The 13,284-nt window shown below is 45.2% G+C and overlaps 1 protein-coding gene across 1 annotated transcript; it reads left to right on the top strand.

Moving 5' to 3' along the window:
• Nucleotides 1-1,593: 1,593 nt before the first annotated feature.
• On the top strand, nt 1,594-9,407 carry LOC117878481 (alveolar macrophage chemotactic factor-like). The gene is made up of 4 exons (XM_034772689.1): nt 1,594-1,682; nt 4,822-4,948; nt 7,319-7,402; nt 8,779-9,407. The coding sequence occupies exons 1-4, from the start codon at nt 1,625-1,627 to the stop codon at nt 8,801-8,803; spliced, it is 294 nt and encodes a 97-aa protein (XP_034628580.1). The 5' UTR covers nt 1,594-1,624; the 3' UTR covers nt 8,804-9,407.
• The last annotated feature ends 3,877 nt before the right edge of the window (nt 9,408-13,284 follow it).

Genomic DNA, 13,284 nt, shown 5'->3' with positions numbered 1-13,284 from the left:
CTGCCTTGTAGAGTGTGAGAGTTAATTCTTGAGGGCTCAGCCAATTGCTAGTTCATCATTTAGCAGTAAGGGAAATATCCCACCTTCTGACTCCTCCACCTCAACCAAGCTTCACAATCATCATCACTGTGTACCAGTATTAAATTGTTTGTTTAACACTTATACTGTGTTTGGGTGTATGTATATATATAGTCTTTTCTCTGGTGAAAAAAATTTCCCTGGAACCTAACCCCCTCATTTACATGAATTCTTATGGGGAAATTGGATTCGCTTAACATTGTTTTGCTTAAAGTCGAATTTTTCAGGAACATAACTCCAATGTTAAGTGAGGAGCTACTGTATTATAAATATCTGTCTGCCTTTCTGGAGTGCCATAATGAAGGAAGAGAAGACTTTAAAAAGAAAAATATTCAGAAGGGTTAAATTCAAAGCACGTTTAGAGCAGATCTCTAGCTGGAGTCAGGATCGGGTCAATCCCTTTTTGATTTTTTTTTAAATAATTAATGGAGATATCCTCTCTCCTAGAACTGGAAGGGACCTGGAAAGGTCATTGAGTCCAGCCCCCTGCCTTCACTAGCAGGACCAAGTACTGATTTTGCCCCAATCCCTAAGTGGCCCCCTTAAGGATTGAACTCACAACCCCGGGTTTAGCAGGCCAATGCTTAAACCACTGAGCTATCCCTCCCCCACTTCAACCACAGATCCTATGGGGCTTGAAGCAGAGCATTATGAAAATAGCACTGACTGAGGAGAACAGCAGGTATATCTCAGCCTAGCAGACTAGATCACTTCTTGAGCTCCCTTCTAACCCAACATTGCGGTGATTCTATACCCTGATCATGCACATGTTTAAATTTGCACAGGGAGTAGTTCCACAAAGTCCACTGGGACTAATCACAGTGCATATAGTTATGTACATGCTTAAGTCTTAGCAGGGTCAGGGCCTTAGTCTGATAATTAGGCATCTCATCCACCTTATTTAACTCAATTCATGTATGTTTTATTTTTATTTTGTCTACTTATTACTGCACCACTATAAAGCAAAACAGTTCATCGTGTACAGAAATGACACTAAGTTCTTAAAAACCTGTTTAATTCACTGCAGTGACATACCACCATATTAGAAAAAACCTCAGCTTTTGGGTAGTGATACCATTTACTTTTTATTCCCCTGTCATTGTCTTGCATCACATCTACTCCACTTCAATCAGCAGGTCTCATTATCCTGTCACATACCCCAGCTATCCATCAGCGTGTGCAACGCCCCAGATTTGACTGCGGTTACTGCTGTATTACGTCAGTGAACCAAGAGTGAGCGGAGATTGGGCCTCTGAAATTCAGCAGCTGGTGAACAAGGCAGCACAAAGCTCGTTCTCTTTCATCATCTCATTTTACTGTTTTCTTAGTGCCAGGAAGGAATTAAAGTAAGCAGAATAAATCCAAGTTACTTGTGGGTTGTTAGTCTGTAAAAGCTCTGTAATCTCAGTCTCATCTAAGATCCTCCCTCACACACCACACAGTATAAAAGCGTCACTGCTACCACATGGGTCTGCAGTTGCCACAGAGCTGGTTTTAAGTAGCTGTTCACCACCAGCAAGGCAAGAAACAAACCAGCGAAGCAGCCATGGACAACAAGATCACATTCTCCCTCCTGCTGCTTACTCTCACAGGCGTCTGTCAAGGTAAGCAATTCAAAGTGCTTTTAACCTTTTCCCTTGTTAATGCCTTTTACAGTATTTGCAGAAAAAAAATAGTGTTGTAATGTAAAGGTGTATGGAATTACTGAATGGCTTTAAACTCAGCACACACACTGTTTAAGAGAACAAATCACACAGAACGCATGCAGAGTTTAAGACAATTCCAGCTATGGCTTCACTTCTAATCCCAGACCAGTTTTAAACGGATGGAACTCCACTGCCTTTGGTGACGTGATGCCTGATTTACACAGATGAAAGTGAGATCTGAATCAGACCCTCAGTACAGGAACAGGGTAGTGTGCTGCATTTCAGGTACTCCAAGTCTTTCCCCTGCTTGAAGTGTCCATGATGTCGACCACTCCAGGAGAGACACAGAACCTCAAACTCAGCTGTTGGCTGGTTATTAAAGGGGGGAGCTGATTTGCAAGTCTGTTTTCTGACAGTTATTTCAGCGGATTCACTCCAGTCTTTTAGGATCCTACACTCTGTTCCCTTGTGATGTGTAGTGGTGAGCAAATCAACGAAAACTAGGACAGGAAAGCCTCACCGGTGGGGGAGAGAGAAGAGCAGAACTAACACAGAGTAGTCCCCATCTCTTCTGTTAAGGCTCCGGAAGACCCTCGGCTGACGTGAGAACTCCATGGGGACAGGTCAAGTGTAGCGCCATGGAGCAGCTGCTGTGTGCTGCTGGCTAGTCGAGTGGATGTTTGCACCAAAAATTAACTAGTCTTCTAGCAGCATTCGTTTCTGCCTCATTCCTGTGCTGCTCTCAGCCAGGGAGGTAGAGGAAGAGCTCGGTGCAGCTTGAAAGCTTGTCTCTTTCGTTAGCCGAAGTTGGTCCAGTGAAAATCTCACCACCTTGTCTCTCTAATATCATGGGAGCAACACTGCAAACAGGGAGCTATTGGTCAGGCGTGGACAGAGGAGCCTATGGCAGTATTGTCTCCTAGGGATCTGTGAAGGGGAACAGGGGGCTGGACAGCACCATGGAGGAACTAGCACACGGTACGGTAAGAGTTTGCTTTCCTTGCTTCATCAGTGTCCCACTCACCCAGCTCCTCTCTCCTGAGGGGAGCAGCTATTGGTCATGCCACACAAGGGGAATCTTATTGGACTTCCTGGCTCCTCCATCTTATTGGACTTGCAGGTTCTGCTAAGAGCGGGTACCGCATGGCCCTTACTGGCTGGGATCCTACACGGATGATTCTGAGCTTTGTGTCTTGTATCAGAGAACATGAGCTGATAAATACAAATATAAGTCTGAGCGGCCTTATTTAACTCTCCTTTTTATACAAGCCTCTGGATTGTCGCCCTGTGCTTGTGAGGGGAGGAGGTAGAGCAGGGCGTGGAAGGCTGCTGTGTGCCAGACCGCCGGGAGCTGGAGGAGGAGGTTGAAGTACAGCAGGGTAGTCAGTCTCCAGCCCCTTGAAACCTCCGCATGCAAACGTGCTGCACTTCCCTACACACGCCTCACTCGGGCTGCCCTCCAATTGCCAGCCACGAGTAACTAACTGGGCAACTGTGTAACAGCACGCTTGTTCCTGCGTGCTCTTGGGCACGCTCGTCCTTTTACTTACAGCTTGTACTCCCAAGCCTCTGTCGCTGCACTATGCAGCATCAAGCCCTCTCAGCCTTCCCTTTCCTTTCCTTTGTGTCAAAGACATGTCATTTGTTCAAATGATGGGTGTTTAAAGGTGGCAGAAGTAGTGTCTCTTTGTTCATAGGCACAACATAGAAACGGCTGTGGCTCAGAGCTGTGGTTCGTTGAACACAATGCTGGTCTTGGAACTGAAAGACCGGGGGTCAAGTCCCTGCTAGCCCAGAGACTTCTGGTGTAATGTCTGTTACCTGCTCAATTTAAGGCACCCTGCCTATACCCTACCAAGGGCTCAAGGCATGACCCCCTCAATGTAGGCACCTCCACCCTTTCCCTTGTGAGGGCTCAGGGTTTAAAGCCACCTATCCTTACCCATGGGGCTCAGGAAGAAACCTGGTCACTTTAAGTACCTGCCCTTTCCCTCAGGGTTCCCTCCAGAACCTTCTCCCAGTGAAAGAGCCTTACACTTGTGCTCTAAACCTCTATTGATTAGCAACACACACAGAATACATAGATCAAGCAAATGTCTTATGCTCACCACTCCCAATATACAGACACATTTCACCCAATGGCCAGTCAGAATTCATCCGTCTGGGGGTTCCCAGCAATGCCTCTGCACCTCACGGTCATGCAGAAGGGCCAGAGTTCCAGCAGCTTGATGTTGAACTGCAATCTGGAAATGGTTCCCAAAAAGCATTGGGTTTTCATTTACATTATATAGATAAAACTAGCTCCCTCCTTCAAATGTACTAAACCTATCCCATGATCCCACACTCCTAAATAACAAAAATTGTGACCAATTACGCACTGGTACCTACGTGTCCTCCTTTCTTCCCAAGTTCTTTACATTTTATCTTTCATGCCCAAATTGTAACTTAGTTGTGACCTTCTCTGTTTGTGCAGATGGTCAGCAAAAAAATGCTGCTCAGAGCTTATCTTACCATTTGTTGAGTCTTGCTGTATCTTCCCTAGTTTCCCAGCATTTTTACAACCTTGGTGGTTATAACTCCCCTTAGGGACATTCCTGAGGAGGGGGTGCTTTATCAGCAGCAGAACATTCCTTTTTTCAATTTTAGTGGCGAACTAACTCCCTGAGTTTCACCCAAGGCTGGTTTAATATGGGGGGTGGGAGGGTTTGATGAGGTCTCAGGCCTCCACCTCAGGCTAGTCACTTAGTCTTTCTGTGCCTCAGGTCCCATCTGTACAATGGGGATAATGGGGCTGCTCTACCTCACCGGGGTGTTGTGTGGAAAAAGCCATCACAGATTGTGAGGTACTGTGGTAGCCGGGGCCAAATAAGTACCTAAGATAGATCGTATCCTGTCTCGGACAGTGTCAGATGCACAAACCCTACAGCTGGCAGATCTAGTAGAATGTGCATCCTAAGAAGGTCTTATCCTAATCCCCATTAGTGAAAGTGGCTTAAACCCTGCAATGTGTTTTTCTCCCTTCCATACACTTTTTTTGGAGCATTAACTTAGTTCAGTTCCTCACTCAGTGATGCCCCTCACTTTCCTTCCCTCACAGAGTCACTTCTGGGTGGAGAGTTGCGGTGTCACTGTCTCCAGACTGTCTCGGGCTTGATATCACCAAAGCACTTGGTACATGTGGAAATCATCCCCAAAGGCCCACAGTGTGGCACCGTGGAAGTGATGTAAGTTGAAACCACAGGATTTCACAAGCCAGTAGCCATCCGAATGGAGTGCTTGTGAAAGCTGCAAGATTGACAGCATTGGGGAATGGAAACCCTCACTTTATCCCCAGAAGACCGTTCTCTTACCGTTTCTGAGCTATTTGGTTTGCTCATCCATCGTTTTAGAAGCTCCACCACAGGCTGGAGTAGTGGGGCACCTGCAGGACAAATACACTGTTGTGGAGGAGGAGTAGGCACCTAACATGCAGAGCTCCTAAATCCCACAAGAGCAGAGCCCCGCTCCTGTATAGCTGAGCAGGGCACCTGCCATGTGGCATTTCCCTCTCAGTGGTGCAAGTAGAAATCATTTCTTGCCGGTATGCTGCACTCATGGGAGAGACACAAAAGGGGGAAGGAGGTGACCTCCCCATGTGACCCCCCACATGACACCTTCCTGGGGCCCCCACGCTCTCCCTGTCCCCTCCCCATGATCCACATCCATCCCACATTACCTTGTGGGGGTGGGAGGGAGTTCTGTCCTCCTCCCACTGCACCAAAGACTTCTGCTGTATAGACCCCAGGCAGGAGGACTCAGGAGACACAGCTGCATGGAAGGGCTGGGGGTGGGCTCCTCTTGTGTCTTTCCAGTATGCTTTATCAGCTATAAATACCTTACTGGTACAGCATACCAGACCATACACCGTACTTGCACCGCTGTTCCCTCTGCATAGTTAGAAGCCCTGCATAGCAACTCTCTGCTCTTGCAAGACTTTGATTGGTCACACTCCAGATTTGGTAGCCCTGGGTGAATCCTCCACAGGCCAGGATCAGCACAGAGGCCCAATCCCTTTGTTGCAGTTCCGAGTCTCCCTCCGGCTCCTTGATAGCATGGCTCTTATGGAGTCACCCTGCCAGAGCCTTCCCTGCTCGCTAACACCGCCAGGACTCCCCAGCCTACATCCCCACCACGGACAACTCTTCCATAGCACAGAAGCTATCTGCTGACAGGCTGATGTAGCCACTGGCTACCACATCCTTCCAACAGAACCCTCACTGGTTGAGGTGGTGAGGGAAATGGTTGATCCAGACCTCACAGCTGGTCACCAGCCCCAGCACATCAAATTCCATGTGTGTGGGCCACAGATAGTGCTACCCAAAGCGTTGACACCCACATTGTCAAGGTACATGTAGACACATGTAGCCTGAGGTTTCCTTCTGGTGCATGAAACCAAACCCAGGCAGTTCGCCTTTGTATTCGCCAGTGATTTTAACACAGGGCTATTCTAATTACAGGGTAGCTATATGTTACATGGTGGAAAGAATCCAACCCAGAGGGAAGCTAAAACAAGCTAACAAAACACATATCTTCCCCTTACGTCAGCCTCAGGGAAGGAGCAGTGTGAACAGAAGTTCATAAGGTCCTTACCTCAGAGCCCTGGTTCAGGGTTCCCAAAGTGAATCAGCAAAACAAAGGTCTGTGGCCTTGGCCAGGCTAGTCTGAGAGAGACCACAGCCCATAATAGCCTGCACAGCTTCTAGTCCAACCTAGCTTCCCTTTCCTTTTGAAGTTGCCCAGCCACAGGGGATCCTGGATTGCTCGCAGGCTTGCTTCAGCTGTAAGTGCCAGACTGGTCCTTAAAGGGGTAGTCCCCTGTGCCCTACCCAGCAAGAGATACTAAGATTTCAAAACTACTACTTTCAAAGAAGTGATCAAGCAAAACGTCCAGAGCCACAGGTTACCCCTTGAGCTTTAGCAGAGCTCTCCTTGTAGTCAATGGGAACTGCCTGAAATTATTTTGGGAAGTATCTGACCGTTAGGGTAGTTTTTAGAGAGGAATGGAAACACCAAAGGAAAGGCCATAGCTAAATAGACTTTCATTATATATAATTTACACAGTTGGAATGCAAAATGAATTTTTTTTAAAATTGTACAGACTTAGGGCCAGATTTTCAAAGTCAGGGGTGCACCAATATTGGCACCATACGTTAGCACATAAGGAACATCCATTCCTGTGAGGGGCTTTTTTATATATTCAAGTATAAGGGCCTCCTTGTGCTCTCACTTACCCCCGTGTAAAGCAGGACTAACAGCACTAAAGTCGATGGAGTTACACTGGGGACTAATCAGAGCCAATGAGATCAGAATCAGTCTCTACGTGTCAGTAAGTCTAAGTTTCACATGACCAAAGTGTGCGTTTTCAAAGGGAGCGTATTGACAATTAACTACCAGGGCCAAATTTGGCACTCAGCTCCGGCTTTGCCGCTCCGGTAATATCACTGGCAGGTGGAAGAGTACGAGTGAGAGCAGGAGTTAGCCTAGAGGCCGCTGTTTTTTCTAGACTCTCTCAAAGCATTAAGATTATTGTAAACAAATTGTTCAATCCCTTCCAGTGCGACACTGAAGACGAGCCAGCAAATCTGTTTGGATCCCGAGGCCAAATGGGTGAAGATGATCATTAAGAGGCTTTTACGCAGGTAGCTGTCGAAATGATCTTGTTACTGGAACTATTCCGCCAAAGGGCGGGTTGCCACAGATCTTCTGAAGAGAAATAATCCCTAGATTCCTTTCAGTGTAAACGCTTCTGTGATCTTCAGTGCTCATTATCTGAAGGCCCATTTGAGCAATACAATTCCAGGAATCTAGAAAGCCGGGGATTAGCAGAAGTCTTTGAATTCAGCAGAAACAGGGCACATCCATCAATCTTAAAAATATTCCAGTGATATGCAGCATGTTACCAATGTACATGAGTAAGCCAGTGTTCTTCTGGTTAGTGTTCTGCTCTGCCATGTGAGAGACCCAGGCTAAAGGTTTGGTCTCTGGTCTTTCCTAAATTAACAGGAGCTGACGCACCGCAAAGGGAGAGCCTCGCATTCCTCTGTTGTATATTGTCTGGCCTGCTGCAGAGATTTGGCCAAAGAAGGGTCACTAGGACAAGGCTTCACTTGTATGTGGGTATGAATAACAGGCATGAGAGCTAATTAATGTATCTGGTTGTGCAAACTGTATTTAGAATTGTTTCTGATAACTTCTCATTCGCACAAACAAAAATGCACTTAAGTTCTGCCAAGCAGTCAATAGGAACCGGAAGACAATATTTCCTCTACATACCAAAATCTGTTTGCTAGACATGGCATTTTGGCAGTATTGAAGTACTGCGGAAAGGGATCTGGGGGTCATATTGAACCCCAAGCTAAATATGAGTCAGCAGTGTAACACTGTTGCAAAAAAAAGTGAACATCATTCTGGGATCTATTAGTAGGAGTGTTGTAAGCAAGACACAAGAAGTAATTCTTCCGCTCTACTCTGTGCTGATTAGGCCTCAACTGGAGTATTGTGTCCAGTTCTGGGTGCCACGTTTCAGGAAGGATGTGGACAAATTGGAGAAAGTCCAGAGAAGAGCAACAAAAATGATTAAAGGTCTAGAAAACATGGCCTATGAGGGAAGATTGAAAAAAATGTGTTTGTTTAGTCTGGAGAAGAGAAGACTGAGAAGGGACATAAAAGGTTGTTACAAGGAGGAGGGAGAAAAATTGTTCTTCTTAACCTCTGAGGATAGGACAAGGGCTTAAACTGCAGCAAGGGCAGTTTAGGTTGGACTTTAGGAAAAACTTCCTAACTGTCAGGGTGGTTAAGCACTGGAGTAAATTGCATAGAGAGGTTGTGGAATCTCCATCATTGGAGATTTTTAAGAGCTGGTTGGACAAACACCTCTCAGGGATGGTCTAGATAATACTTAGTCTGAGTGCAGGGGACTGGACTAGATGACCTCTAGAGGTCCCTTCCAGTCCTATGATTCTATGATCTCTCTATATTGTATATGTTGTGATTTGTTGCAATGTTTGCATTACAGCTCATCCGGCAGACTGCGCAAATAGGAAAAGCAGAGATAATGCATATAACCCCATGCGGAATTCTCAGCCATGATGTATCTCCAAGGGCCAGGCTGTTCATAGTTTGTTTTACTCTTTCATTCTCTGTCCACACTGACTCATCCCATATACAGACTGTTAGTTTGAGAAAGGAAGCTGCTGGAGTAAATATACCGTCACACTACCAGGAGACTTGTGAGTTTTATGGCATGATCATGCTGCGCGCTTTTCTGTGGAGGCACTTGGAGCTGAATCCTGGGCTCAGTACAGTCAACAGGAACACTCTCATTGATTTCGAAGGGTCAAGGATTTGGCTGTTATTGAATTGGCCTTTAATGCCAATCTGTGAGTTTCACGTTGAAAAGCTGTGCAGTGTCACATTTATTCGTGCAAGAGGGCTTTCATAATCACAGAAAAAAGAATAAAGCAAAAGTACACGTTGGAGTGTCCCAGAATGCAAAAAAGAGTTTGTGTATATTAATACAATACGGTTAATAGCAAGAAGCCATGTCACTGACTGTGAAACAATTGCACTATTTAGAATGTCTTCAATATTTTAAATGCTGAACTCTTGATTTTATACACATTATCTTTATCACTAGCCATAAAACTGCACACCAATAAAACCAGTAATTCTATTTTTATCATGACACGTCTCTGTCATTTTCAGGTAGTGCGCTGTCACACTTTAAGATGTCAGCCGGGGTGAAGATGGTTTTTATACTCCCCCGACTCTTTTACTTCTGAAAGTTTGTATTAGTGGTTGTTACAACCATTCTATAAAAATATTATATCTTTGTTAAAATGATAAAACATGCTCATAATTTGGCAGGTTGCATCCATGGCGTTCTGGGCACCTATTCATGGGCTTCCTGGAGTTGAAAACTGAAGATGAGTGGCTGATAGATGCAGTTCTCGGTGACTTTGTATATAATACTCAGAATTGCTGTGCCTGTTTTTCAAGGGAAGTAAACTTGGCTACAATTTTTTTAGCAATAAAATATTTTGCTAAAATCCATTTCATGTGCATCTGGAATCAATAGAGATTTGGGATGATTCCCTTCTTTTTCAAAAGGGCATCAAAGCCACCAAATTCCTTTTCTGACGCCACCCACTTTTCTGGTTTGAATTCAGTCCAAGCCTCGGCTGTCTCAGCCAAAGACAACCACAACATCGTGAGTATTATGGATAGAAAACCAACATATCATGCATACAAACAAGATAAACGAGAGACTATTTCACGGCGGCTGGAATAAGATATATATCCATTTTGAATGTGCCACAGGTGTCATTACCTGGGTTCTTATGTAGCATATAGGGAAATGTAAAGCCTGCTACATGATTACCTGACAAATTTAAAAAAGAAGTGAACTTTCTATAAAATCTTTGTCAGATAATCATGCGGTGATGGACTTTATTTTGGGATTGCTTGAGGTGTTTTTCTTATTAAACTAGGCCCAGGCAGCCACGAGAAAGACTGTGTGAAGTTCTTAAGGGACCTGAAGAGGGGAGAGAGAGGGAGCTGCAGAGCCACTCCTGGCCACAAGGGGCGCTCAGGAGGCAGCTGCCCTGTTACACCCTTTGACAATGCACAGTTCATTAATAGGATGTTCTTAAAACTCCCCATCAGGAAACCGCTTTCTGTGATCTGCTCTAAATTTAAAAATCCAAATGTAATTGAGAACATATATGGAAAAAATCATGTAGCATAACCAAAGTCACATCATCTCATCCCTTTCTCAAGAAGGTGAGAACTTTCTCTGATATTTGCTTAATATTTGCTTAATATACTCTAGGATTTATTTATTTTGAAGTGAACAGCTTTAAATTAAGGGCTTGATTTGCCCTCTGGTAGGCAAATGGATATCACCATAGCTTAGATTAGAGATTATTCTGGGTTTGAAAAGCAAGCCGTAACTTCCATCCCAAATTGTTGCTTTGCCAGAATACTGCCATCCTCCAAAAGTGGTGCAGTAGATAAAATACAGGATAAAACACCTGTGCTCAAACATAACTAATATGAGCCAAGGCTTTTAGCAAAAGGGGAAGGTTTTACTCCACTGATTATTTGCATAAACCTGCTTAATTACTTCAACAAATCTGTAGTCACCTAGGAACTTTGTCGCTATGCAGCCACTCTGGTCACTCAGAACTTCTTGGGAAGAGACAGAGAATCCAGGGCTTTTTGCTCTAAAAGTCCAGATTTCTATCAGTGTAGAGAAAGGACAGCAACTGTTAGCAGTATAGGATCTATGAGACACAGATCAAAAACCCCATATCCTAAGCAGCACATTAGACTTAAATTGTGCCAGAAGGACCTGATCCATGCAGCACTGTTATTCTAAACCTTCCCCTTCTCACTGCATGCCCAGTCCAATCCATGATGCTCTGTGTCATTTATTTTCATATGAAATTCAATTCTTTTTATATTGTCCCCAAATGTTGAATGCACTGCATAGTTTGGCATTGAAAGTGCATTAACCACGTCATAGACGTTGCTGGGAGAAAGCTGGAGGTTTTGACAACTGGAGCTTTTGGGACCCAGGAAGGTGGAGGTTGCAGCTTTGATTATTGGTATCCAGGTGGCAGCGTAGGCTTTTGGAATTGGGAGCAGAAGAATTGGAATTGGGGCAGAGGAAGCGAGAATTTTACATTTATGGGCAGGAGGGCTAGAATTCCCCACCCCAGCAACCTTTGATAGTACTAGCAACAATGGAAGGCCACTGGCTTGGCGTTTCTGCTGAAATGATAGGACTGATGTAATTAAAGATGATATTTAGATTGTCATCATTAGGCCTCAGTGTTAACACCCCCATTGAAGTGAACAGGACCGTTCACACCTCCTTGTGATTGACTGAAGATTCAGGCACACTTTGAGCGTTATTTTCATAACCAAATGAGTTAGAGACTTTTTTAACTATAAAAGCTTAGCTTCTGGAACAAAATGACGCAGCACGTTTTTTGAAAATCTAGAATTATGGGGTTGTTTGCATGGCTGCATAATTGCATTGCACATGGGCCGGGATATAAGAGAGAACAGCTATTCTTCAGGCAATAAGTAATCTAAGCCTGACACAGCTTACTAATATAAGTGAAAAAGTTTTTCACTTTATGTTTATGATACACACATTTCCATTCTGTTGCAAGGGTTGCAACATTCTTTTGTGATGTGATTGACCTCTTGGTGCACTGAAACGACTATCACGGCCTGGCTGCAACAAGTCAGCTAATCTGGACAACGCTTCAGCAGAAAAACTGTAACATGACAAGCCTCTCACTTTCATAGGTGCTGGAACTCGGGATGCTGCCGCACCCCCTGGCTTGAAGTAGTAATAACAGACCAAAAATACATGATTTCCGCCTTCGGCACCCCCACTACAAAAATTGTTCCAGCACTACTGCTCATTTTACTGACGCGTACTCCACAAAAAGGACACAGCTCTAGATGCATTTTTAGCTTGCAAGAGTATATGAGAAATGCAGGACAAATGTATTATTCCTTGGACATACGTACCAGGATAGTGTCCAAAAAACCTCAGCCAATGCAATTTCAGAGGATTTATTCCTCATAGATATCCCAGTCCAGCAAAACACTTATCTAGTTAACTTTAAACACATAAGCAGGGGCGGCTCTTGCTTTTTTGCCGCCCCAAGCACGGCAGCCAGGCTGCCTTGGGCGGCATGCCTGCGGGAGGTCCCCAGTCCCGGGGATTTGGTGGCATGCCTGCGGGAGGTCCGCCGGTCCCACGGCTTCGGCATACCCACCACCGAATTGCAGCCGAATCCGCGGGACTGGCGGACCTCCCGCAGGCATGCCGCCAAAGGCAGCCTGACTGCCACCCTCCCAGGGACCGACAGGGCGCCCCCCGCGGCTTGCCGCCCCAGGCACACGCTTGGAGCACTGGTGCCTGGAGCCGCCGCTGCACATAAGTAAGTCCCACTGAAGTCAAAAGTTAAACAGTGGTTTAGTGCTTTCTTACATCAGGGTCTAAACACCAATCACAGTTGCTCTGCTACTCTATGTTCTACCCAGTAACGAAAGAGTAGGAAAGGAAACTTCTTTTTGGATATCCTTCCAGAATTAAGTACCTGGAAGGCCAAAAATGCAGAGACGTATGTAAAAAACACAAGTACAAGTGACACTTATTTGCCAAAAGTACGTAGAAGTATGGTGAGCCCGCCTACAGCCAGATCTGCTGAATCAAAAGGTGCAGAATATAATCTAACATGCCTCGTGCCTCTAGAGTGCCTACTTGTGTGAGTTATGAAAATCAAACCCTATTTGATTATTCTCCAATACCGGCATCCTGCATTGGCCCTCCATCCTCAGCAACTCAATCCGTGAGCATAACATTGGCCTTCCTTTCGCTTGATGTCAAGAAATCCACGTAGAGATTTTATTTCCTGTTGAGGAACACGTCTGCCATGAGGTTGGAGAAGCTCAAGCTGGGATTGTATTTCCCGGCTACCAGGGCTAGGACACCCCT

This window comes from Trachemys scripta, chromosome 5, assembly GCF_013100865.1.
Source record: "Trachemys scripta elegans isolate TJP31775 chromosome 5, CAS_Tse_1.0, whole genome shotgun sequence".
In the NCBI taxonomy this organism is placed as follows: domain Eukaryota; kingdom Metazoa; phylum Chordata; order Testudines; family Emydidae; genus Trachemys; species Trachemys scripta.
This window is presented reverse-complemented; position numbering and strand designations above follow the sequence as displayed.

Coding starts and splice junctions, on each gene's coding strand:
- LOC117878481 (XM_034772689.1), top strand. CDS start 1,625: ATGGACAACAAGATCACATTCTCCCTCCTGCTGCTTACTCTCACAGGC. Junction 4,949..7,318: donor TGTGGCACCGTGGAAGTGAT/GTAAGTTGAAAC, acceptor AATCCCTTCCAG/TGCGACACTGAAGACGAGCC. Junction 7,403..8,778: donor ATTAAGAGGCTTTTACGCAG/GTAGCTGTCGAA, acceptor TTTGCATTACAG/CTCATCCGGCAGACTGCGCA.